The sequence below is a fragment of the Eulemur rufifrons genome, chromosome 15 (genome assembly GCF_041146395.1).
Source record: "Eulemur rufifrons isolate Redbay chromosome 15, OSU_ERuf_1, whole genome shotgun sequence".
NCBI lineage: Eukaryota > Metazoa > Chordata > Mammalia > Primates > Lemuridae > Eulemur > Eulemur rufifrons.
In genome coordinates this window covers 92,689,720-92,716,219 of record NC_090997.1, presented here as the reverse complement: position 1 = coordinate 92,716,219, position 26,500 = coordinate 92,689,720, and the positions used below count along the sequence as shown (strand labels likewise).

At 33.0% G+C, this 26,500-nt stretch overlaps 1 protein-coding gene across 4 annotated transcripts in view; it reads right to left on the bottom strand.

The window, feature by feature from the left end:
* The window catches only part of STXBP5 (syntaxin binding protein 5), a 160,657-nt gene that overhangs the window by 112,453 nt on the left and 21,704 nt on the right, over positions 1-26,500 (bottom strand). For all 4 annotated transcript variants that reach the window (XM_069488927.1, XM_069488928.1, XM_069488930.1 and 1 more), the window contains exons 3-6: positions 18,380-18,461; positions 14,754-14,854; positions 4,362-4,496; positions 2,701-2,764 (exon numbers count right to left, since the gene is read on the bottom strand). In XM_069488927.1, the coding sequence (XP_069345028.1) occupies positions 2,701-2,764; positions 4,362-4,496; positions 14,754-14,854; positions 18,380-18,461 (382 nt within the window). The remainder of the gene's footprint in view (positions 1-2,700; positions 2,765-4,361; positions 4,497-14,753; positions 14,855-18,379; positions 18,462-26,500) is intronic.

Genomic DNA, 26,500 nt, shown 5'->3' with positions numbered 1-26,500 from the left:
ATATACCGTGTAATCAGCACTGCACTGCTTGGGACATAGGTAACCAGAGTTCTAGGCTTAAATCTGTCACTTTGTAGCCACGGAGCTTTAGGAAAATAATTTTATCTATCTGGATCTTAATAACCTAAGAGAGTTATAGTGAACTTCAGCCTCACGAGCTAGTTTTAACATCTTAAGAATGTTAGAAATATGTACCAACAGGTTTGATTTTAATGCCCATAATCTTCTGGCTTTTTAATTTCTTTCTCAATAAAAGCAAGAGAATTATAAATAAATATTAAAAAATAGAAAACTAAATTAAATATATAGTACTTAAACTTGTAAAATTCCTTCAATGCCTATTCCTACTGGAATATTTTATAACTCACAGAGATATTAATTGCTCTATGTACTATTGACTAATTTCCTAATTTTTATCTTATAAAAAGCACTGAATATGAACATAGTTCTCTACAGCATCAATAACTGATCTACATCTAGAGAAAAAATGTAGCATAATGGAGAGTACTCCTGGATTGAAATCAGAGAAATCAATGTTCAAATCCAAGCTCCACCAATATCTAGCTCTGTACCTCTGGAACATATAATGCCACCAAGTCTCTGCTGCATCATCTATAAAGATGGGAAAATTTCTAACTTACAACTTGAAGGGAGATCCCAATGAAATAGCACATATAAAGTGGCCAGCACAGTGCCTGACTTATAGAACTCAATAAATGACAAATATTACTATTGTAAGTAATTTTACACTAACGCCTAACTTTCCTTAGCCAAGACCACCACTTAATGTGGTGGCATTGACCTGTAAGGTTAGCTTTGAATAAACTTGCCCTATCACCACATATCGTTTTTCAGTGACAAAATGTCACAGGGATCTTTGGAATCTGGAGAGAGTCTACAAGAAATCAAAGATTAGATTATATAATTTATTTTAGCAAAATATTTTTTAAATGTTTGATGAGATTAATTCTTAGAACTAAGGAGAATAATATAATGCAAGGTTTCAACGAAAATACTGAGGATAAAAAGTTATATTAATATACAATTTATTCATTACATAAATCAAGTATATATTGAGTAGTTACTATTTTTATTGTATGTTGGATACTATGGAAAATACAAACTTATATAAATACTACCTTTGCGTTCAAGGACTCTTTCAAGTTCAAGGGAGCTGAAATATGCACACATTTCTAATACAAGGCAATATGTGATAAATACCATAAAATTGCATAACTAAAGTACTAATGAATATGGACATAAGAGAAAGCATTTTCTGTCAGGAATATCAGGGAAGACATCACAAAAGATATATATTCAATCTGGGCCTTAAAATGAGGGTATGAATTCAGCAGAGAGAGAACGTTGGGAGAGAATTCCAATCAGAAGGACTCACAAAAACAAAAACATAGAGGCAGCAAAGAGCTGTCCATATTTGGGAAGCTGTAACTATTTGCTTCAGCATAGCATTTAGGTAAAAATATTCTGAAAGATAAAGAAACCTAGAGCTACATTTTAAGGAAAATTTATTTTGCTTTTTAGATACTAAAGAGCCACTGAAAGCCTTTGAACAGGAGAACACATTAAAATGGTACTCTAGGAAGACTAACCTGGAAATGATTCAAGAATGAGTTGTAATGTCTTGAACTTCATTGGTCATTATGAGAAAAGAGACATTACAAAGTAAGGATTAAATGAAGAATTAAAATGACTTAGCGACTGATTCAAGGTAAAAAGGAAGTTTTCAACTCTGCCACCATGCCTCCCACCCAAAGGCTTGGCTTTTAAACAAGTATCTTACATAAAAAGAATATAAAATGAAGATCTAGTTTACTCTATACTTGCTTTATGATTACATGCTAACTCCAGACAGTCCAGTATCCTTTAGTTTTCCCAGTGGCAAACTAAGAGAACAATGTTAATCAATTTAGAGGCTTGACCTCTCCCACAGCTGAGGAAGGAAACACCTGGTTAAACTTCTGTACAAAATCCAGAGGCTTCACCGAACTGATTTCTGACAGCAATAAACTTCCTGGTATTTACTTAGGTTACCATCATAAAATTATATAGGTAGAAAGATATTATTAAATAGAACTACCTACTTGAAAGATTGGTTTGAATTAGTAAACAAAGATTCATAGAAAAAAATTTAATTATTTTTAAATGTATTAATTAACTAAATTAACAATAGCTAGAGACTGTATGAACCAATTTCAGAGTATTAAAAATTAAAAGAACATTTTAAAAAATATCTACATTATCAATTAGAGCTATTTATGAAGAAAAACTTAGGGGACATGAGATATAAAGACAACTCTAACATAAGGCAATTTGGGATAAGTGCTACAAAAATTGCATAATAAAGTGTTGAAAAGAATTGAAAATGAAAAGAAAACTTTTTGTCAAGATTATCAGAAAATCAGGAAAAATATTCCGAATAAGCCAAATATAAATAACATATAATTGCATTTATTAATTTTGAATTATGCTTTAGGATACTTTTGTCTTTTAAAATCATAAATGATTCTAATTCCTTCACTGTTACTCATACTGAATAACAAACATTAAGTGTATATGATATACAACCTTTATTAGCAATCTCAGTTTTACAGGATAAGTGTGGTCCTGGAATAGTTTGCTTATTATACAAAAATTCATGCATTAAAATAATGAATGTATTTTTTTAGGAAAAAATTCTACCTTTCCCTCATCCATTGGATTATCACTTATATGGACAACAGGTCCTGGGTGAGATTTAGATGACCTAAAAAAGAAAATGTTAATAAGTTTTCTCAATTAAAAATTTCGATATGGCTACATATTCATTACAATAAGAATAAATGAATAGAAAATAGAGACATATTTACAAAGAAAGAATTGCAGCAAGTGATCAATAACAGATACATAGTTGTTAATATGGAACAAAATAGGAATCAGGAATAAAATGGTAATTCATGTGTCAACATGTCGGCAAAATTTACAGTTAAGTACACTTTCTGTATAGGAAAGAATCTACAATTTAGTCAATGATTTCAGCACAGAAAATCTATCCTCAAGTAAAATTCTCAAAGTAAATATTTTTAAACAATGCAGCATCTAAAATCTTACTCTCTTATTGTACCCAATTCTAGCCTCCAATTGGGACATCCCATTTAGTTCCATAGTTAATACCAGAAATAGGAAAAATTCTGTTATATTTTTAAAAATCAACAAAGTATTGCTACCTATACCTGCTCAGAGAAAAAGAAGTTAATATGGTTAAGAATATGGCTGAACTGATGCCCATACATAATCATATCCCTAATTCAGAAACTCCTAAGTTTGAGAGACCACTTCACTTCATGAGAGCCATCTGTTAAACTATGTAGTCACCTGAACCAGGCCTACCCACTAGAAGTTGTAATCAACTCAAAATAAGAGACCATGAAAACCCACACTACTACCAAGAGACAGATATATGATAATAATGTCCCCTGCCACAGGAAGAAAAACCAGGATTAATATACTATTACAACTACACTAAGACATTACTTACTTAAAAGATATACTACAAAATTATCCTTATCTCAAAAAGATGTAAATACTGTGGAATGCAATGATACAAGACCATTTTTTAAAAAACAAAAACAAAAAGAAACAATGAGAAGAGTCTTGCCAATATCCTTAAACTTTGATTTTTATGTCCCAGGAATGTAAAAAAAATTTGTAGAAAAAGATAAGGCATGCAAAATTTAAGACAGAGTGAAAAGTTGACATTAAAGATCCTCAGGGACCTATAGCTCAACCTATAGCTTTTCTTGTTAAAATTAGTAAATGAAAACAATCATTTCAAAATTAAGTAAAATCAACCTTAAAATTAATTCTACAATATGTTAACTTCAGCAAACATTTGCCTTATATTTGTTGATTATTAAAACACATCAAATAAACTAATCAGCATTTTCAAACATTGGTAGCAACCCATTTGTGGGTCATGTTAGAAATAAAAATAATTATAAAATAAAAAACCAGAAAAATTTAGAGTGTTTTTCATCTAGTAAGAAGAATGATTATTTCATTAAACTTGTGTTTCATATATATGCCTATATAATGCGTATATATATATCTACATTTGTATATATGTTTGTATATATCTATATTTACATTTGTAAATTTATGTATATATAATTTGTAAAATTTAAATTTACAAACTGCCATGTCAATCGGATAATACTTACAAAAAGCTAATAAATCTATATTTAATATCAAGAATGTCTGACACATATTTAATTCCATATGGAGTTAGTGACTGGCTACCATATGATGATATTATCATATATGGTACTGATTCTTTCAGATACGAAATATCTGCTCAAACTCACAGTTCAATGGCTTTATTCCACATAATGACGTAGCCTGAGAGTGTGAAGGACTCCACATTGACAATATGTATATTACCTCGTTCAGTGCCCACATAGAGCCACTTACTCTGGAAAGGCAGATGGCAAAATGTAACCCTGCAAGAGAAAATATATTCAAAAAGAAAATCTGAAAAATGTTTGATAAATTTTACTGACTGCATTAGAGGGTTAATCATAATATATGTAATTCAGGAAAAGCAAAAATGATATACAATCATCAGATTTATCTTCTCATTGTGATTAATATTTAATTATGCTTATTAAATTTATACATCAGCATAAGGTCTTACAGTAAATAGATAGCATGGCATGATAGAAACAAGATGAGTTTTGGAAGTTAGAATGTGTTTCAAATCTGGGTATGTCATCCAGTAACTGTATAACCTTGGGCACATCACCCCTGGGTACTCCTATACTTCTCAGGAGTCACTAAACTCACTAATTTATCTCAGTACCTCTGCTTACTATTCCTTCCTGGCAAAATGCTCCTCCTTCTCATATTTTTCTTCTGTTCAACATTCACTTCAAATACCACTCTCATTCAAACTGATATCCCAATACTTTGTATCTCTGTTATGCCTGCCTTACACGATAGTTAGGGTCCATCTTCCATACTAACTTGTAAGCCTCTAGAAGGACAGAGAACCCTTATACTCAGCCTTAGATAATATTTCTGAACTATTTCTTCCTATGCCCTCATGATATCGGAAGACTTCATTAAGAAATTATAGGCCGGGTGTGGTGGCTCCTGCCTGTAATCCTAACACTCTGGGAGGCCAAGGCAGGAGGATCACTTAAGGTCAGGAGTTTAAGACCAGCCTGAGCAAGAGAGAGATCCCCTCTCTACCAAAAATAGAAAAATTAGTCCGGGCTTCATGACATGTGCCTGTAGTCCCAGCTAGTCAGGAGGCTGAGGGAGGAGGATCACTTGAGCTCAAGAGTTTGAGGTTGCAGTGAGCTATAATGATGCCACTGCACTCTACGCAGGGTGACAAAGAGAGAACTCTGTCTCAAAAAAAAGAAAAATAGAAAAAAGAAATTATAGTAATCCACATGCATTTACTAAAATTTATTATTATTCCAATGGTTTCAGATATTTGATTTCAAGGTAAAGAATGGATACTATCTTCCCCTTTTTGGAAACACTTATTTTTAGTGAAAAAATTTGAATTGGTTTTTTTTCCTTAATATCTTTCAGCCAAAGTTGGTTGAATCCAGGGATGTGGAACCCCTGCACAGGAATGGCCAATTGTACAGAAATTCCTGTTCAAAACAAGGGAAATTGAAAGATAAAAAGAAGTTAGTGGTCCATAACAGTTTTGAAATTAAGTTTGGCAAATGGTGAATTTTTCTTAACCAGGTTTCAAGCCTGGCAATAATTTTCTCTGGTTCTAAGCTTCACCCTCTTAATCACTGTTCCTTTTTCATGAAAGGTACCAAGCCTATATAGCTGAGTACTTTTATCAGCCTGCTGTCTCCTTTTATTTTGTACTGTGTCCCTTTACTAACCTGGCAATGTTTCTACTGATACAATTTTCTCAAGAAATTTGCAGTTCTTAAGTAAATTTCATTGCGTTTCACTCCATTAGACAAAAGTCACACTCACAAATCTTTTGGGGATAATTTCTTCTCTATCTTGGCTCCTGCTGAACTACCTGTGGAATTATACTTTTAAACTTCCTAGAGGCTCTCTGGTTTAGTTGAGGTGATCTTAAAAGAGGTCTTTGTGTGACTGAATACTCTATCCTTTGGGTCTTTTTATTTATTTTTTTATTTTTTGAGACAGGGTCTCACTCTGTTGCCCAAGCTACAGTGCTGTGGCGTAGCCTAGCTCACAGCAACCTCAAACTCCTGGGCTCAAGCAATCCTTCTGTCTCAGCCTCCCAAGTAGCTGGGACCACAGGCATGCGCCACCATGCCGGGCTATATCCTTTGGGTCTTTAAAAATATTTTAGTAAAAACTTACATAAGCAAACCCTCACATTTTTCTTCTATGCCTCACTTTCAGAAGCAATTTCTCTTTGCCAGATGCATCAGGGTAGGAATTTCCCAAACCATCAAGTCTTGGTTCCTTCAATAATTCTTCCCTCGATTTATCTCTCTTCTCTTGCATTTTATTACAAAGAAACAACAAAACAAAATCAGGTTGCACCTTCAACACTTTCCTTGGAAATCTCCTCAGTTTAATATTCAAGCTAATCTCCTATGCACTATGCAAGAGACAATTCTGTCTAGCATTCCGCCATTATATAACCACTTTCTCCAGTTTCCTGTAACATGTTCCTCACATCCTTCTGAGCTCTCATTGGTAGCAATCTCAAGTATACAGTTCTACAAACAGCCTGTTCTGGGAAATACAGGCTTTTCTATGATGCTCCTCAAAATCCTTCCAGCCTCTACCAACTAACTGCCTGGCTGCAAAGTGACTTCCACATTTTTAGTTATGTGTTACAGTGGTATCCCACTTCCACCTACCAAAATCTGTATTAGCTTTTTATTGCTGTCTGACAAAGTACCACAAACTTAGTGACTTAAAACAATACCCATTTATTATTTCATAGTTTCTGTAGGTTACATGTCCAGGCACTGCATAACTGGGTTCTCTCCTCAAGAACTTACAAGGCTAAAATCCAGGTATCAGCAAAGCTGCATTCTTACATCCCTTTCTGGAAGAGCTGGGAAAGAATCTGCTCCCAAGCTCATTCAGGTTACTAGCTGAATACAACTTCTCATGGACTGAGTCTGTGTCTCTCCATGCCATCTCAGAGAGTATGCTCACAGAGGCCACCTGTATTCCTACGTGGCCACCATCTCAGAGAGTATGCTCACAGAGGCCACCTGTATTCCTACGTGGCCATCTCCATCTTCAAGGCCAGCAGGGGAGAATCTCCTTTCCATTGACTCCTTTGCATGCTCTGAACCTTTTGCCAGGAAGAATCTAGTCTCTTTTAAAGGCTCACCTGATTAAGTTATGCCTACTGAGAATAATTCCCTATTTTAAGGTCAACTAATTTGGGAACTTAATTACATCTGCAAAATGCCTTCATCTAGATAAGCATTTGTTTAAATAATGAGGAGTATGTATGTGTACACCAGAGGGCAGATATCTTGAGACCTAACTTAGAATTCTGCCTAACACAGGTATAAATTTAGCAGTTGAACGTTTGGGTCATTCATGGTGTATGTGAATACTGCCAAAATATTTTCCAAAGTGATTGTGACATTTAAAACTCCCATGAGTAGGTTATGAGAAGTTTCAGTTTCCTCACAATCTAGGCAATCTTTTAGGCATTCTGATTGTAGAATTGTAGAATTAGTTTGCATTTTACTGATGACTGACTTTCGTCTTCTTAAAAAAAAAGCAAAACTAAAAAAGACTGGGTTAATTATTGTGTCATGTTTTAATAAAAATCTCTAAAATTGGCATTCGTTCATATTGTAATATGTGCCTGGGTCTCTGCTTTAATGTAAGCTACTCAAGAATTTTATTCATCTTTGTTATCCCAACACCTAGCATAATCTCTGGCACAGAGTAAACACTCAATATTTGGTGAACTGAACTTAATTCAGATTCTAAATTTTTTTTTCATTTCCAACTTTGAAGCGCTACTCTCACTCTACATTCCTCCTAGGCCAAACAACAATGGTACAGGAGTCAGTCCATTCAGTAGTCTAAGACATCATTTGTCTGGGCCAATATTGCATTAATACAGTTAGAAAAATTCTATATGCCCTAATCATATCTACCATTAAACTACTTAGCATTTTGTCCTAAATTTTTTTTAAAAAGTGTTTTCATTTATTCATTCTTTTATTATTATTTTTTACAAGACTTAGCTCTAATCATTCTTATGTTTACCTTTGGTTATATAATCTTTTCTTCTATATAATCTTTTTATATATTTTTATATAATCTTTTTATATAACATTGTAAGGCCCTTGTGAAACCAGATCAGTCTCTCTGAGAATCTCTCCCTGTTTCCTTGTCAGAATTTCTTAGTCATTATGGATAATTTTATTCTAGGAAGTTATCCAAAACTTCCTGAACATCTTTCCTTTTACATTTTCAAGGTCATCAAATTGTAACTGTCTTTCCTCTGAGTATGAAAAGAATTTTCTTTCTTTCTTCATTTCAAATGTTGACTGAATATGTGGCTCTGTATACCCAGAATTCCCAAGATGATTCATCACTTCCATATTACCAACCAATTCTCTTTGTAGGTCAGAATTAGATCCAGAGTAGCAGATCTGCTATCTGCCTTTCTAGCAGGGTTGGATATCATTTCATTCTTGTGTTCTAGTCATCAATTTCATCCCACTAAGTCATTTCTAGTGCTTGCATACTTTTCATTAAGCTGCTTTCAAAGAAAAGTATTTTGACAATATCATGCAATTACCACAGAAACTGTAATTCTAGTTCTTTAATTTGTTCCAATATTATGATTACATTTTTTCTTATTTAATACATGCAGTGAGTTAATTCCAAATCTTTGTAAGACCTATATAGATTCGGGGGTGGGGGTGGGGAGGGCCTGGTATTTATCCCAACACACTTACAGCTAAGTTCGTGCCTTGTTCACGTGCACACTGAGTGAATTATAAGCTTTATAACTATGCAAAGCAAAATATTTATGTAATATAATAAGAGTAAAATGTGAAAAATGAGGTTTTGTTTCTACATTAACTTATTTATGCTACTAGGAAATCAGATGCTAGGGCAGCAGCCAGTTCCTGCAATACATTATAAGCACCAAATCACTCATGTTAGTATCTGAATGGATCATTTCATTTCTCAAGTAATTTTTTTTCCTTAAGAGGTCTGTAGACATGAATGCTCCATTGATATTTATCACAGAATTTTGATTATTAATGTTTTCCATGTAATATTGTATTTTCCTTTCACCATTTTAGAATGCATGCATACTTATTTTATTCTCAAAACTTAATAGATTCATCATCAAATGAAATAGCCATATGTGAACTACAAATCAGAGTATTAGAATAAAGGGAAAACATATCTTTAAAAATATTAATAATAATTTCAATGTTATGACTGCTATTCAGGTATTTAACATGCCTATGGGAAAAATATCCATTTTATAAAATTTCAATAAGCGAAATTTTTCTTGACCCCTGAGAATAAATAACATTTATGTGAAAGTGTTACATAAACAGTAAGTCACTATATAAATTGAGATATAAATATCAGACAATAATATTGGGTACTAAATAGGAAAAGCCACACACATAGTTTAGTCCTCAGTCTTAAAATGCTTCATATATTATTATTGTAAAACTTATGTAAAAGTTTAATATGGCTGAAAATACTGGTCATAGTAACTCATGGTGATGAAAAAAGACTAGCAGATAGTTTTAATTGTTTATCAACCCATGACTTCCTCCTAATTTAAATATATTTACAGGAAAAAATATTAATGAAACAGATTTTTATAAATTTTCCATATTTTTCCCTACCTTTCCTAGTTTTACAAGTAAAAATGAAAATAACATAAAAGTAAAACATAGTAATTTAAATATTAAGTTAACTCAAATCCATTGTAGAATGAGGGGAAACTAGGCTATTGCTTACTGTACTTCAATGTCAACAATAAAAATACACAGTGTAGTAGTCATTACAACTATTCACAAATATTCCAGTTTTCTTCCTTCCTGGGTGTACAACTGAAATTAGGAATGGCCACGTGACGTGCTCTGGCCATTAGAGGAGCAGAAGAGATGTATATCACTTCCAGGCAGAAGCTTTAGGAGCTAATACGTGTTTTACCCCATTCTCTTTCTACCTCATCGGTGGTGACTGGTAATATTTTATTTTACTTTTTCTTTTCTTTCCAAGAAATGTATTAGAAGTAGAGATTGGCAATTTTTTAAAGACTGACTGTTCCTCAGCCAGGATTCCAGAGTAAAGTCGACAACAAAAAGGAACAGTGTTCCCAGGAAACCCACAAAAGACACATGGTGTAAGGAAAAATAAATTGTGTAAAGTCATTGACATTTTGAGAGTATTTGTCACCACAGCATAGCTCAGACTGTCCTGACTAATACAAAATGTAAACACTGAATGTAAAGCAGTGGTATAAGGAAAAGAAGGCTGGACTCCTACAAAGGAAGGGTGAAAGAATGGGAGGAGAATGACAAGATCCCACCCCTTCTCCTGCCTGGGGAAGCTACTCCGACAGAAGGCTTCCACAAGGGTACAGACTGCAGTGCGTTATGAAAAGTTCTGAATGCCACAGAGCTCAGGCTCAGGGGCAGAACGGGTACCGCTGCTGGGAGCAGGTTCCCAGAGCTGGTGGAGAGCCTCCATTCTGCCATCCCCTCTGCACCTGCAGGATAGTGCTGAGAAAAACTAGGCTCCTCCCAAACACCACTTCTATCCTTTCAGCCACTTGAGGAAATCTTCAGTCTTGAGAAAATACGACAAGGTTCATCCATGAGGCACCAGGGCCCATTCCTTGGCATTTTAAGTTCAACGGCTGCCATACAAGTTTGTAGCCGTCCTAGAGGATTTCATCCAGGGAAGTTATTCAAAGACCAGGTACTCCTGCTACAGTTCCTTATTTACTGTTGCCCTAATGAAAGCCAAAGGGTAGCTGAACTTTGAACACGCATATATGTGTATATATATATATATATATGTATATATATATATATATGTATATATATATATATGTATATATATATATATATATGTATATATATATATATGTATATATATATGGTATAACCTATCGCTCCTGGGCTACAAACTTATGCAGCATGTTACTGTACTGAATACTTTAGGCAACTGTAACACAATGGCAAGTATTTGTTTATCTAAATATATCTAAACATAGAAAAGGTACAGTAAAAATACAGTATAAAAGATAAAAAATGGTACACCTGTACATGATACTTGCCAGGAATGGAGCTTGCAGGACTGGAAGTTACTTTGGATGAGTCAGTGAATGAGTAGTGAGCAAATGTGAAGGCCTAGGACATTACTGGACACTACTGTAGACTTTATAAACACTGTACACTTACGCTACACTGAATTTATTAAAAATTTTTTCTTTCTTCACTAATAAATTAACCTTAGCTTACTGAAAATTTTTTACTTTATAAACTTTTTAAATTTTTTAATTTTTTGACTCTTTTGTAATAACACATACCTTAAAACACAAACACATTGTATAGCCATATGAACATACTTCTTCCTCTTTTTATATCCTTATTCTATAAGTTTTTTCTATTTTAATTTTCTTTTTTTTTTTTTTTTACTTTTTAAGCTTTTTTGTTAAAAACTAAGACACATTAGCCTAGGACCTACACAAGAGTGGGATTATCAATATTCTCTGTCTTCCACCTCCACATCTTTTCCCACTGAAAAGTCTTCAGGGAAAATAACACACACGTAACTGTCATCTCCTATGATAACAATGACTACTTCTGGATTACTTCCTAAAGGACCTGCCTGAGTCTGCTTTACGGTTAACTTTTTTTTTTTAATAAGTAGTAGAAATAAACTCCAAAACATCAGCAAAAAGTATAGTAAATACATAAACCAGTAGCACAGTCATTTATTATCATTATCAAGTATTATGTACTATACATAATTGTATATGCTATACGTTTATACAAATGGCAGCACAGCAGGTTTGTTTATAGCAGCATTACCACAAACAAGTGGGTAATGCATTGCACTAAGATGCTACAACATTCCGACGGCTACGATAGCACTATAATCCTATCAGACCACCATCATGTATCTGGTCCATCACTGAAACATTGTTATGCACTGCAAGCCTATATATGACATTCTGGAGAGAGTGAAAGCTATAGAGACAGTAACAAATCAGTGATTATCAAGGGTTTGAGGTGAGAGGAAGAAGGATAAACAGATTAAGCATAGGGGCTTTTTAGGGCAGTGAAATATTCTATTCGATACTGTAATAGTAGATACTTGACATAAGACATTTGTCAAAACTCATAGAACCCATGATACAAAGAGTGAACCTTAATATAAATTATGGACTTTAATTCATAATATATTGATATTGGTTCATAAATTGTAACAAATGTACCACAATAATGCAAGATGTTAATATCAGGGAAAATTATGAGTGCACGTGTGTCAGGCGGGGATGGGGGTGAGTTGGGGGAGTGGTAGTGAATGAGGTATGTGGAAACTTTCTGCACTTTCTGCTCAATAATTCTGTTAAGTCCAAAACTTAAAAGACTTTATAAAAATAAAGTCTATTAATTTTTAAAAATGTGCATCTTAAAATCAAAGAAATGTGATATAGTCTCCTTTCTTGAGGAATTATAATACAGTAAGAGTTAGAAAGAGAGAAATGGATCTAACAGGACAACTACAAACTTCAAGATATTCCATTTTCTGTTTAACAATCAAGTGATATCGACCCTGCCGAGAGCCTCTCCTGTTGCACTTGATAATTTTTGCCACTTTAATGACCTAGATAGCTGACCCCTGAAAAATACGTTGAAATAATAAACTAGAGTATGTGCCTTCACAATGCTGACAAGAATATATGTTATGGGGCATTTCAGTAACCAGATGCTGTAAATAACCATTAAACTTTTCTAACTCTGTGGTCTTTGTGTTCCTTTCCTAGAAAACAGCTATCAGCTCTCAAGGTAACATCGAGGAACTGAAACTTTCCAGACCTACTGCCACAGACTCCATGATGCCAAGACCCTCCATTCTTCATAGGCATTTGACATCTGTATTAGCCTACCTGCTGATCCCATGACCCATACCCCATACCTCTGCAGAGCTTACACACAATCCCTGCTGCAGCATGGAGCCACATTCACTACCCATCTATAAAAACCTCCATCCCCAGTTAGTGAGAAAGGCAGATTTGAGAATTATCTCCCATCTTCTAGCTGATGTCACCTGCAACGAAGCCCTTCCTCCCCCAATACTTGTAGCAAATGGCTTTCTGTGCAAAAAGCCCTTGTGATTTGGTAGCACAAATACTAAATACTTACTATGTTAAAAAATGTCACTAATTATCTTTTCGTTATGAATCAGATGTGGTATTTATTTCTTCTTACATCTTCCAACTCTTCAGTATCTTTGTTGCTATTTATTCTTTGCTGTATTCCGAGTATCATTTCCTCCAACTCACATTTCTCACTTATTCTATGAAACATCATGAGGATCATTCTAAGGTAGTGTAAGTTAAGGCCCTAGCTCAAAGGTTTCCTTCCTTCACTTCAAGGCCACACTTCTTACCTCTACCACAAAAGCTCTCACATTGCTTTCTTTCCAACTTTAGTGCCAAGAGGTTTTAATCATAAGTTTAGACTTTAAAGAAGTAAAAATTAACTTAAAAAAAGTCACTACTCAAGAAAACAATTCAATTTTTCTTCATAAATTTAAAATAAAGAGTCAGGTGTTTCCCTTCTGGTTTTCCTGTAAGATTAGAAATTCAAATACATTTTTCAAAATATTAAAAAAAAAAGATTGTGCCTTTAATTCCAACTACATAAATATAATATACATACATACATATACACATACACATATATATATATAAAATAAAAAAAATATGTCTCACAAGCTATTGGGGAGAGGGACTATATCCTCACTCATATTTCATGCCAAAATAAGTTCCCTATAAATCAATGATTTAAGTATAAAGAAAAGAAACCTTAAGAGTACTAGAACCTATAGAGGGCAATGTTTAATAAAACTGGCATGAAAAAGTCCTTTCTAATGAAAGCCTCAAATTCATAAGTCATATTAGAAGAGATTTCTTTGACCAAGCTGTTCCACTTCTACAAACTTATCTTATATATATATAATTGTATACGTGGACGAAGATATATATGTAACATCACAATAGAGCAAAATGAATAGCAGACTGGAAATGATATAAATGTTCTTTGATGAAGACTGACTGTATAAATTATGGCACTCACAAAAGAATATTATACAGTTATGAAAATGACTAAGGAAGATTTAAATGTTATGAGACAATCTAATCAGTTATGTTGTTAAGTGAAAATAAGTTACTGGAACTCTATGTAATGGCTTCCCTTTTATGCAAAAAAAAAAGAAAACTGGATAGGGATATTTTTCTTTTATACAGACTGTAAACTAAAAAGACACAAAAGAAATTTATGTGGTTGCCTCTGGAGAGAAATATGAGTCTGGAAAGGAAGGAATCTTGCTTTTACTGTATGTCTTTAGGAGTCTGTGAATTATTTTTTATATTATGCATAAAGGCCATCACAAAAAAAAAAACAAAGAATAAAATGCAAAGAAAATGTATCAAAATACAATAGTACATAACCTATATGTATGATAACTGAGAAAATTCTTACCTTTCTCTGCAAAATTTAAGCGAATGTAGTATCGCAGGTCTCTTTTGACGTAAATTCCATAAGTGTAAGGTGTCATCAGCCAAGGCACTCACAAGAGCTCCCTTAAAAATAAAGTATAATACATTTTATATATAATGTCATTTACAAACATTAATCCTATTAAATAGCTGTGAAAAATATCTCCTTCCCAAATGTCAACACTTTCTACCAGTAGATTTAGTTCTAAGAAACATTTACCTCACCCAAATTCAAAATAGCTGCTGTAAAAAATATATTATATGTATATACGTAAATTAAAATATGTTTTAACTTCTTCAGCAATTTAAAGTATAATTTAGTATCTTATAAATCAGAAGTATACTAGGATCTAGTAGGACAGTATGGTTAAACTCCAGCTATTTAAAATTAGAGGTCAGACTATAAGTTACCTGGTAACTACTATAAATACTTTCTTAACATAGCAAAATATGATATGAAGTAATCTCCTCATTTCACTAGCTCAAGAAAAATCATGAGCAAAGTACTACACCTAGATCGTAATTCTACTGCTAGAATGGTACAGAAAATAAAGACGGCATTTGGCACCCTGTAACTTCAATGTCCAAGGAGTTGAAAAGTCTAATTTAGAAAGTTAAAACATATGGTACTATTAAATATTACTATTTATGTGGAAGAAAATGGCTGGCACTATGTGACAATCATCCAGTTGGCTCAGTCTCATGCCAGATCCAACACATCAGAATTTCCGGATTGCTATGGTTTAGATGCGGTCTGTACCCACCAAAACTCATGTTGAAATTTCATTGTCAGTGTAATGGTGTTGAGAGGTGGTGAAACCTTTAAGTGACATTTAGGTCATGAGTTGATCCACCCACACAAAGGGTTTTATGCAGTGTCCAGAGAGGACGGAGTTCTCTCTCGCAGGCAGGACTGAACTAGTCCTCACAAGAGTGCTTGCTATGAAGTGAGGTCACCCCTCGTGTTTGCTCACCTTGCATGCACCTGCTTTCCCCTCTGCTCCTCCATCATGCTATGGCACAGGAGGAGGCCTGTACCAGAAGACAGCCTGATTCAGTCACCTGATCTTGAACCTCGCAACCTTCAGAATCATAAGCTAAATAAATCTTTCTTCTTTTACAAATGACCCAGTCTCAGGTATTGAGTTATAGCAACAGAAAGTAGACTAAGATATAGAGCAAGGATCTATGCAGGTGTATATTTTTTTTAATTTTCAGAAGTGATTGTGATATGTGAATAAGATGGAATCTCTAGACTAAGGGTTGATTAAGACATCGGAATGTTTTTTCTCAAAGGAGTCAAATACCCTGCATCCACAATGAAAAAATAGGAGATGTAACATGAAGAATTTGTATGAATTTCAAAAAAGATTTGTAATTCCAATCCTTTAGATTATGTAAACTCTAAAAATCTTCCCCTTTTTAAAAAAGTTTCTGATCTATCCAGGAGGATTAAAAGAGCTGTCAAAGCAAGATTTACATGAAATGATCTCTCAAAGTTCTTTCCACCTTCAAAATTCTATGAGGTCTTCTCTATTGCATAACTCCTGTTGCTACAACATGGCAACTGGAAAGTAGAAACACATAGAGTCCACATACTTTCCTTTTCACTAGAAAACATTCTTTTATCCCTAACACTTTGAAGTACAGAAACTCAAAGGATTCAGGGCATCAAAGATTTGTACTATTATTTCTTATTTTCATTGTATTAATAGTATATCAGGCCATGTCATCTTCTTTCTCAAAATGTTTGCCCCATCTTAAAATCTCAAGGAAGAAGAGAAGATGTAGAGCCAAAATGGCAATAATAGCTGACCTCCTCTTATGGTGGCTCCTTCACTATACATTATTATAGTTTTCTAAGACTGAAAGCAAATAGGTACTCTCAATTGTTAAATTTTCATTTGCTAAACATTTTTTAAAATAGTAATACAATTTTTATGTATTTAAAATGTGACATTTAAGCACATCAAAAAAAATGGCCATCTCAAAGAAGTCTATGAAAAATCTTATTTAAAAGAATACTGTAATATGAATAAAATAGCATATATTTAAGATTTCTAAAATTTAGGTATAATTAATTGGCAATGTGATTTATACTGGCTCATGTGTTGCTTTAAAAAATAATCTTAACACAAGCATAAAGATTGAGAACTATTAATAGTAGTTTCCAGGTTTAGGACTGAGGACGGGCAGAAGTTCAATTAAAAGTGATTCCCTTATTGCTAAGGGAACTTCTTTATTCCTGAAGGAATTCTCTTATAGTGATGGAACTGATCTGTATCTTAATTGTGGTGGTAATTACATGAATCTATAGATGTTCCATAAAGCTACACAAACGCACACACACAATGAGTATATGTAGAAACTGGTGAATCTAAATAAGGTCTGTAGTCCAGTTAATATATTGTTTTTATGTCATTCTCCTGGTTTGATGTCATATTATTGTTATATAAAATGTTACTATTGGGAGAAGCTAGAAGAGTACATAGACTCCCTATGTAACTATTCTGAAACTTAGCCGTAAGTCTAATTATTCCATAGTAAATATTCTTAAAAAGAGGAAAAATAATCTTGAGTCCTCATATATGGATTCAACAACTTTCTACATTGTGATTTTTTTAGAATTTTAACATCTTAAAATGCCTAATATACTGTTCTACACAGAATATTGAAGTTTTTTAAAAAAAAAACTTCCTCTGACCCTGAAAAACCTACAGGACTGCAAATTACCTGGATCATAGTTTTACTTAATTTTTTTATATTATCATCTGTAACTTTTTATATCCAGAATACTTCTCCTAAATCTCCTGATGAGAATAAAACATTGATCAAAAGCCATAGGTATTGAGAAATTTATTTTCTCTCATATAAATTTAAGAATTTATTCCATGGATCCTAAGGATTTAGGGGCAAAGGAATGTCCAAAAACTATCCTTATATCTAAGGAAATCAGAGCCTTTTCTGGAGTAATTTCTCTTTCTTCTTTCTATGACCAGCTTTCCATGTCACTACTTGCAGTAAACATCTATTCTCAGAGCTGCTCATAACTTTCTTCAAATCTGCAAGCATAGTGTTTCCTGTGCTGATAAAATGATGTTTTTCTCTAGCTCCTTCTAATAGACTCTTATCAAAACGAAAGGCATCATCAATTACTTAAACCAACAAGTAATACAACTTGAGTGTTACTTAAGAACTCCAGGCAGTAACCACTTTCTAATGAATGCTGGTTTCCTGTTTATACTTCAAAGCAATTCTTTATAGAAGTATATTCCATGATTTATAATAAGCTCAATCTTTTAAAATATTTTAATACAAATTTTTATACATGTTCAATATCCCTTAAACAATACTTAAATGCAGCACCTTGTACCAAAAATATTTACCTTATATCATTCTATTTCCAACACTGTTTTGAGAAAACATTTTACATTATTTATGTAACTGTCCATGATGGTGCCTTAAAATGAATTACTACTATCTCTGATCCACAAGGAATTACTTTTTGTTCAAATATTTAAAGAAAATATGAATGTACACAAGAAATCTGAAAGACAATGGTGGCCCTATTTCAGATATAAGTAGGAGAAATTAAAACAATTCACTGACCTCATTAATCAGGAACTGGAGCTGGATTACGGCAGCTCCACTGTCATGCTGGCAATAACATTCTACTCCTGGACGACCAAATCTGCCATTAGCTACATTAAGGAGTTTATGATGTGTGTGAAATTTTTTTATTTTAGAAATTGATAAGTTATATAATAAGCCAATAAATATTCCAATGACCTAATATTCAATACAGGCTATTTACTGAGGTTGAGATTTAGAAATAGGTTTATTATATATCAATCTAATCAGTTTCTGTTGCTAATCGGAAGTCTGAGTCTAAAAGAAGAAAACTGTTCCTTCTAGAAAAAAAATGAAGTACTAAAATCAGCAATACATGAAAAACAACATAATATATTGTTAACATACTTTACTTTGGCCCAAACTGTTTTCTTCTTAAAATGACAAAAGGAAGAGAAAAGGTAGTTAGTTGATCTGGAAAGCATCCAACTTTGCCCAAATCATCAAACAAACCTGAAAAGTAGGCAAACGGCATATTGGAATAACGCTTTTAGAAACAATAATCTTTTTACTGTCATTTTTCATTCCTGCAGAGTCCTTTGAAATAGGCTAAAAATCTGAGGAAGCACATGACTATGATTCTAACTGAAACATGATGTATCACCAAAGAATCAATCTTTTACAACAGGCATGGATACAGATTAATATGAATTTGCATATAATCATGGTAAACATTTATATAATATTTCTATGTGTCATGCATTATTGTAAACATGTTATTTCTATCAAATCATTTAATTCTCACAACCCATGAAATATGTTATTTTCCCCCATTTTAACAGATAAGGAAACTAAAGTATAGGGAAATTAAGTTACTTGTCCCAAATCACAAAACTATAAAGTTGCAGAGATGGAATATGAATAAGCTTCTGGCTCCAACATCTACACTCTAAATTAATAAAGTATGCTGAGTTAAAACACACACACACACACACACACACACAAACAAAAAAAAACACACACACTTAGAGAAATCACTATGTGCCAGGCACTATTATATGCATTTTACCTTCATAAACTTGAAATAAGACAGTCATTTTAACATGGTACTATACTAATCTAATTTTCATTAATAAATATTAATATAAAGTAAAATGCCAAATATAAAAATAAGATTTGATGGGATTTAATAAAAGTATAGCTCTCTGTATACAAATACACATTCAGGTGTAGACTATTTCTACATTCTATTAATACATTTCACAGAGTTCTTAATGAAAAAATAATTGTACCAGAGATTAAACTCCTATTTGCTATGTATTTTTTCCTTTGGATTTCTATAAATTTTTCTAGGTGATATTTATTTTTGATAGATTTTGTTTCTATTTTATTAATAGCAATTAATTTTATATTATTTATAAACCAATAGATTGAGCACATTTAGTTCATAGTACCTTAAACATCTAGAATTATTGTTAGTTGTATTAGTAGTGATAGTAGTGGTATTTTTACTACACCAGCTGCTCAACTGCAACTACAGGAAACTAGATTTCAAATTGCTAGTACTGACACTGTGCAAATCAGACCCTGATAGGCCAAAAACAGAAATATCTACATCTCTATTCACCCATTTCTTTTTTCATATGACACCCTATGCCTTGCCCTTCTTTAGTATAGTAAGTCTAATTCTAATCTTTCTAGCTAAATTCTTCTTTCTGGCACCAATTAGCATATAATTCCCATTTTACATGAATGAATTAAGGAAAATCTCTCTTTTGTGACCAGATCAAGATAAATAACAAAGTTAATAAAAAAAATTGAACTATTGTAGAAAATAATAAAAATTATAATTAACTTATATAATATTTTATCACAAAACATACATAACTTTGCTAATCTTTTGATATTAGCCAAAGACATTTTCTTTCAGTATGGATCTATTAACTAGAGTTCAGAGTTATTTTTGTTTAGTAAAACATATTAAATAGCTATACCCATCCAGGTATAAGATTTCCAGTTTAACTTTTTAAATGGAACTTTAAAGATACCAGCAATGCAATGTGAGTGCAGCATGCATGTAGAATCTTATTTTTTCTTTTTCAGGCTACAGTTATTCACACCAAATCAGATGGGAAATTTTAAGTGACTGACCTTCATAAACTCTTCCCAAAGAATTCCTCTTAGATTTTAATTTAAAAACAACTCTTTTTGCACTCATGTTTCATCATTTTATATAATATTAAGGTGAATTAAACAGAGTATCAAATATAACAGGCAAAAACAGATTTGGGAATACACAAAACTGATTGTTGGTAAGCAAAGAATAAGCAAACTGCTCTACTAATTTGGACCTTCTAAGAAGTAGCCTACTGATCATAAAATTTCAGTTTGCCATGGGCATCAATCAATATTTTATCCATGGAGAATGAAAAGTATCTATAAATCCAGGAAGTCAGTTACATGAAAGAGAAGTTTTACTCTTATGCTATATATGGCACTATTCTAGATAAAAATATGCTTTTTTATGATGTAATATAGTTACTAAACTTCTAGCTAAAATAATTACATCTTCTTAACATAACAATAAGAATCACTTACTGAGTATCTACTTAAAGTTTCAGGCACTGTGCCTTAAATACATAATTGCACATAACATCACAGTAACTCTGAAAGGTAGTTATTATTGATATTTTACAGGTGATAATTCTGAGGTTCAGAGAAATGATTTTTCTCAGTTACTGACTTTGTTAACTTTTCCTTTAAATAGTGTATAGTACTGTGTAGCTGAAGCCAGTCCCAAAGGGTCCTACCACCAAAACAACCCTATGGATTTGAAAAAAAAAAAATCATAATAAATTCCTTTATCGTAACAAAAAGTTTAAAATTAAATTTTAAAGAATATTGTTTACATATAATCATGCGATAGTAGCATGGAAAAAGCAGAAATTTCAGAGCAAACAGTTCTCAATCCTGGTAAAATATAAGAATTCCAGCCCTCCTGCAAAATTACTAAACCCAAGTTGGCAGAGGAGATGCTTGGGTAGGTTGGTAGTTTGTTACTTATTTATTTATTGTGCTACAGGAATATCTGAGGCACAGTGAGAACTGAAGACCTCTATGTTCAAGTCAGTTCATATGCCAGTTCTGTCATTATCTGCTGTGACCAGAAGAGAATTAGCCTACCTCTTAACTGTCTAACCTATAAAATGGAAATGAGACCTATTTAGTCTAGCTTGAAAAACTGCAGTGAGAATTAAACCATATAGAGTGTACTCACCAAACAGTAGTCTTTATCATCATTTAATACAATGTAATCACTGCATTAGCTAAACCTAAATGTTACCTAACAGTAACTATAACATTATAATGTAAGAAAATGTCAATATTAAATATATAGATCACAAAACAGCAATAGATCATACACATTCATATCCCTTCACACCTGTAATAATTATTATTTCTTATATATATTTTTCTTCCTAATACTGACATTACTGAGTTAATATTTTTCTTAGAAAATGGTCAAACACTGTAACAAATATCTGCTTGGTAAATTATTCCCATTTATGATAGCTAGTTCACAACTACCTGAAGAAACAAAACATCTGAAATTAAAATGACAAAACCATTCTAAAAAAAAATAACCAAAAGAAGACTACACATTTAATCCTTAAATTTAATCTTTAAATTAAGAAATATTCATTTATTAATCTGATAATGTGCTTTACATTTGTTTGAATCAATTATAAGGGAAAGCTGAATATTTATAAATCTTTTTCTTGGTGTTGCTATATCTTTGCTTGTAACTCTGAATTCTAATGCATTCTTTTGAAAATGGTGCAATCTTCCTGTCTCAGATACCTTTCTATTCTCAATTTTTCTACTGCTTACCTATCAAGAGCGATGCTATGTACCTAATCCTACTAGTCATCTTCATTTCTGGAGCAAAACCAGTTAATTTATCTGACCTATGATATATACCAAATACTTCCTGGCTACTCATGGTCCTTGTCCAGATAAACATCATTATGACTGGCACATTCATAAAGAGAAGATGCAGAAGGCAAAGTTAAAAAGGATTGGGAGCAGAATGCAAGGCTAGGTAGTTTAGACATGATCCTCTATGTAAGCAATAGGCAAAAAGAAATAATTAACAGAAAAAAAAAACATAGTAAAACTAGCAATTAATGAAGAATCAGGAAGAGATGTCAATGAGTAGAAACAAAAAACAGAACCAGTAAAACCTTTTATTAATAGTACAGTCTAATTCCAGTCTAATTTCAAAACCCAAAATATAAATTACCAATTCTTACAATACACACACACACACACAAGGCATATTAAGAGATAATTTTCACATGTAAATGTCACTTCCTGGCTTATTATGTCATCTTAATACAGAAGAATGAATACAGAAGAGAAATATTTATAATCATCATTTCACAACTGAGTATTTAATAAAGTCAGACTGGTCTAATACCATAAAACTGGACCAAATGTAACTGTTAGTAGTGGTAAACATCTTACCAACTAATTGGTAAACAATATGCCAATTAAAAAACAATACCCTAGATTCACTTTTCACATTAGTTCCAGGTATTATATTAAATATTAATTTTAATAATAAAGTAATATGGCCCAGCAGGATAAGGAAAAAAATTGGAATTCTGTATTCTAATTTTGAGACAACTTCCTTACAAATGTCTTCATTTGTAAAATGATCAGCCAACAAACTTTTTAGAGCTTATAGCTATGTGAGAAGAACAGTACTTGGCAAAGTTAAATAGGAAATAGAAATGAATAAACAATCTTATCTTCAAAAAGCTCATGGGATAAACATAATACATGGCATTAACAGAAAAGGGAAAAAAACACATGATAATCTCAATGGTTGTAGAAAAAAACTTTGACAAAATCCAACACCCTGCATAATTCACAATTGCAATGGTGAGGAAACAACCCAAGTGCCCATCAATACATGAGTGGATTAATAAAATGTGGTATACATATACCATGAAGTACAACTCAACCACAAAAAACAATGGTGATCTAGCACCTCTTGTATTATCCTGGATAGAGCTGGAGTCCATTCTAAGTGAAGTGTCACAAGAATGGGAAAACAAGCACATGTACTCACCATCAAATTGGTATTAATTGGTCAACATTTATGTGCATATATAATGGTAACATTCATTGGGTGTCAGGCAGGTGGGAGGGGTGGAGGGGATAGGTATATTCACACCTAATGGGTATGGTGCACACCATCTGGGGGATGGACACGCTTGAAGCTCAGACTCGGGTGGGGCAAAGGCAATATATGTAATCTAAACATTTGTACCCCCATAATATGCTGACATAAAAAAAATTCCAACACCCTTTCATGATAAAACACTCAGCTCAACAAAACTAGAAATAGAAAGGAACTTCCTCAACATGACAAAGTGCATCTATGAAAAAACTCACAGCTAATATCATACTCAATGGTGAAGGACTGAATGCTTTCCCATTAAGATCAGAAAAAAGGTTGTTCACTCTTGCTACCTCTATTCAACACTGTACAGAATGTTCTAACCAGGGGAAATAGGCAAGAAAAAGAAACAGAAAGTATACAGATTAGAAAGGAAGAAGTAAAACTATCTCTATTCACAGATGACATAATCTTGTACATAGAAAATTCTGAGGAATCCACTAAAAACTATTAGAATGAATAAATAAGTTCAGCAAGACTGCATAACACAAGATCAATACACAAATATCAGTCATATTTCTATACACTGGCAATGAACAATCTGAAAATGAAATTAAGAAAATAATTCCATTTATAATAACATCACAAGAAATAAAATACTAAGAAATAAATTTATCCAAAGAAATATAAGACTTAAACACTGAAAACTATAAAATATTGCTTAAAGAAAACCTAAATAAACTGAAAGACATTCTGTATTTGTGAAACAAAGACACTATTATTAAGATGACAATAATCACCAAACTGATCTAGGAAACCAATACAATCTCTTCAGAATCCCAGTTGTTTGCAGAAATTGACAAACTGATCCTAAAATTCATGTAGAAATGCAAGGCACCCAAGAATAACCAAAATAATCTTGACAAATAAGAAAAAATTAGAGGATCCAAATTTCCTGATTTCAAAAACTAACTAAAATATTACAGTAATCAAGACATTGTGGTATTGGCACAAGGCCGGATCTATAGCTCGGTGGAGTGAACTGAGAGTCTAGAAATAATGCCTTACATTTATCATCAACTGGGTTTTGACAAAGATGTAAAGACAATTCAATGGAGAACAAACAGTCTTTTCAACAAATGGTGTTGAGAAAACTGAATATCCATGTGAAAAAGAAAAAATCTGCACCCTTATCTCACATATATATAAATACTAGCTCAAAATGGAACAGAGATCTAAATGTAAGTGCTACAACTATAAAACTCTTCAAGAAAACAGATCATCATGACCTTGGATTATTTCTTAGACATAACAAAAAAGCCCAAGCCATACGTGAAAAAAAACTCCAATAAATCTGACTTCATCAAAATTAAAAATGTTTGTGCTTCACAGGACACCACCAAAAAAGTGAAAAGGCAATCCACAGAATAGGATAAAACATGTCTGATGAGTTTACTAGAAAAAAAATGAAAATACATAAAATTTTCTGTGATGACTAAAACAACCTATCTGTGCTGTAGTTTTCTCATCTGTGAAACGTCACCTGACTTCACTCATCAGTGTGAGGATCACCTGGCAAGTTTAAGACTAGACGTTTTAACCTCATAATTAGACACCATGGTCTTTATATTGCTAGCTCTCATTCCCAGTGATAAGCTGCCAGGAAGGGAAAATATTATAACTCAAACCTGGAACTCCAGTTCCTTTCCAAATATTTCACACATCACAGTCTCACAACCCTGCCTCCAAAGGCAGTGGCAGAGCAAAAAGGAAGCGTATTTCCTTGTGGTTACATCACAGATCTCAAGATGTTATGATTGCTTTAAAATGACATCCTCTCTACACACAGTAATGAACATGTTTATTATCTACCATCTGCCTCACTAAGAATACTGCTGCCCATCCTGTCAAACATTTAGACCAGTATTTCTCAATTTTGGCTCTACACAACAAGCACCCATGAACATTTAAAAAACAAAAAATTACGTTCTTTTGAAAAACTGTTCATGTCTTTTGCCCAGTTTTTAATAGTTTTATTTAATTGCTGATTTGAGTTCTTTGTAGATTCTGGATATTAGCCCTTTATCAGATGTACAATTTGTGAATATTTTCTCCCATTCTGTAGGTTCTCTACTCTGTTGATTATTTCCTTTTCTTTGCAGAAGCTTCTTAATTTAATTAAGTCCTCTTTATTTTTGTTGTTGCTGTACTTGCCTTTGGGGTCTTAGTCATGCATTCTTTGCCTAGACCAATGTCTAGAAGAGTTTTTCTTACATTTTCTTCTAGAATTTGTATGGTTTCATGCCTTACATTTAAATCTATTAACCACCTTGAATTAATTTTTGTATATGGCCAGAGAAAGAAGCTAGACGGTCAACAAACATATGTAAGAAATGCTCAACACCACTAATCATCAGGAAAATGCCAATTAAAACCACAGTAAGATATCACCTTACCCCTGGTCAGAATGGCCATTATTAAGAAGCCAAAAAATAATAGATGTTGGCATGGATGCAAAGAGAAAGGAACATTTATACAATGTTGGTGGGACTGCAAATTAGTACAACCTCCACAGCAAACAGTATGGAGATTCTTCAAAGAACTAAATGTAGACTTACCATTTGATTCAGCAATCCCACTACAGGGTATTTACCCAAAGGAAAAGAAGTCATTTTATCAAAAGGACACTTGCACTCAAATGTTTATGGTAACACAATTCACAATAGCAAAGATGTAAAATCAACCTAAGTGCCCATCAATTCATGAGTGACTTAAGAAAATGTGGTTTATATGTACCATGGGGTACTACTGAGCCATAAAAAGGAATGAAATGTCTTTTGTAGCAACTTGGATAGAACTGCAGACCATTATCCTAAGTGAAGTATCTCAGGAGTGGAAAAATAAACACGACATGTACTCTCTAATAATGGGGAGCTAATCAATGGGCACACATGGGCACAAAGAAATGTAAA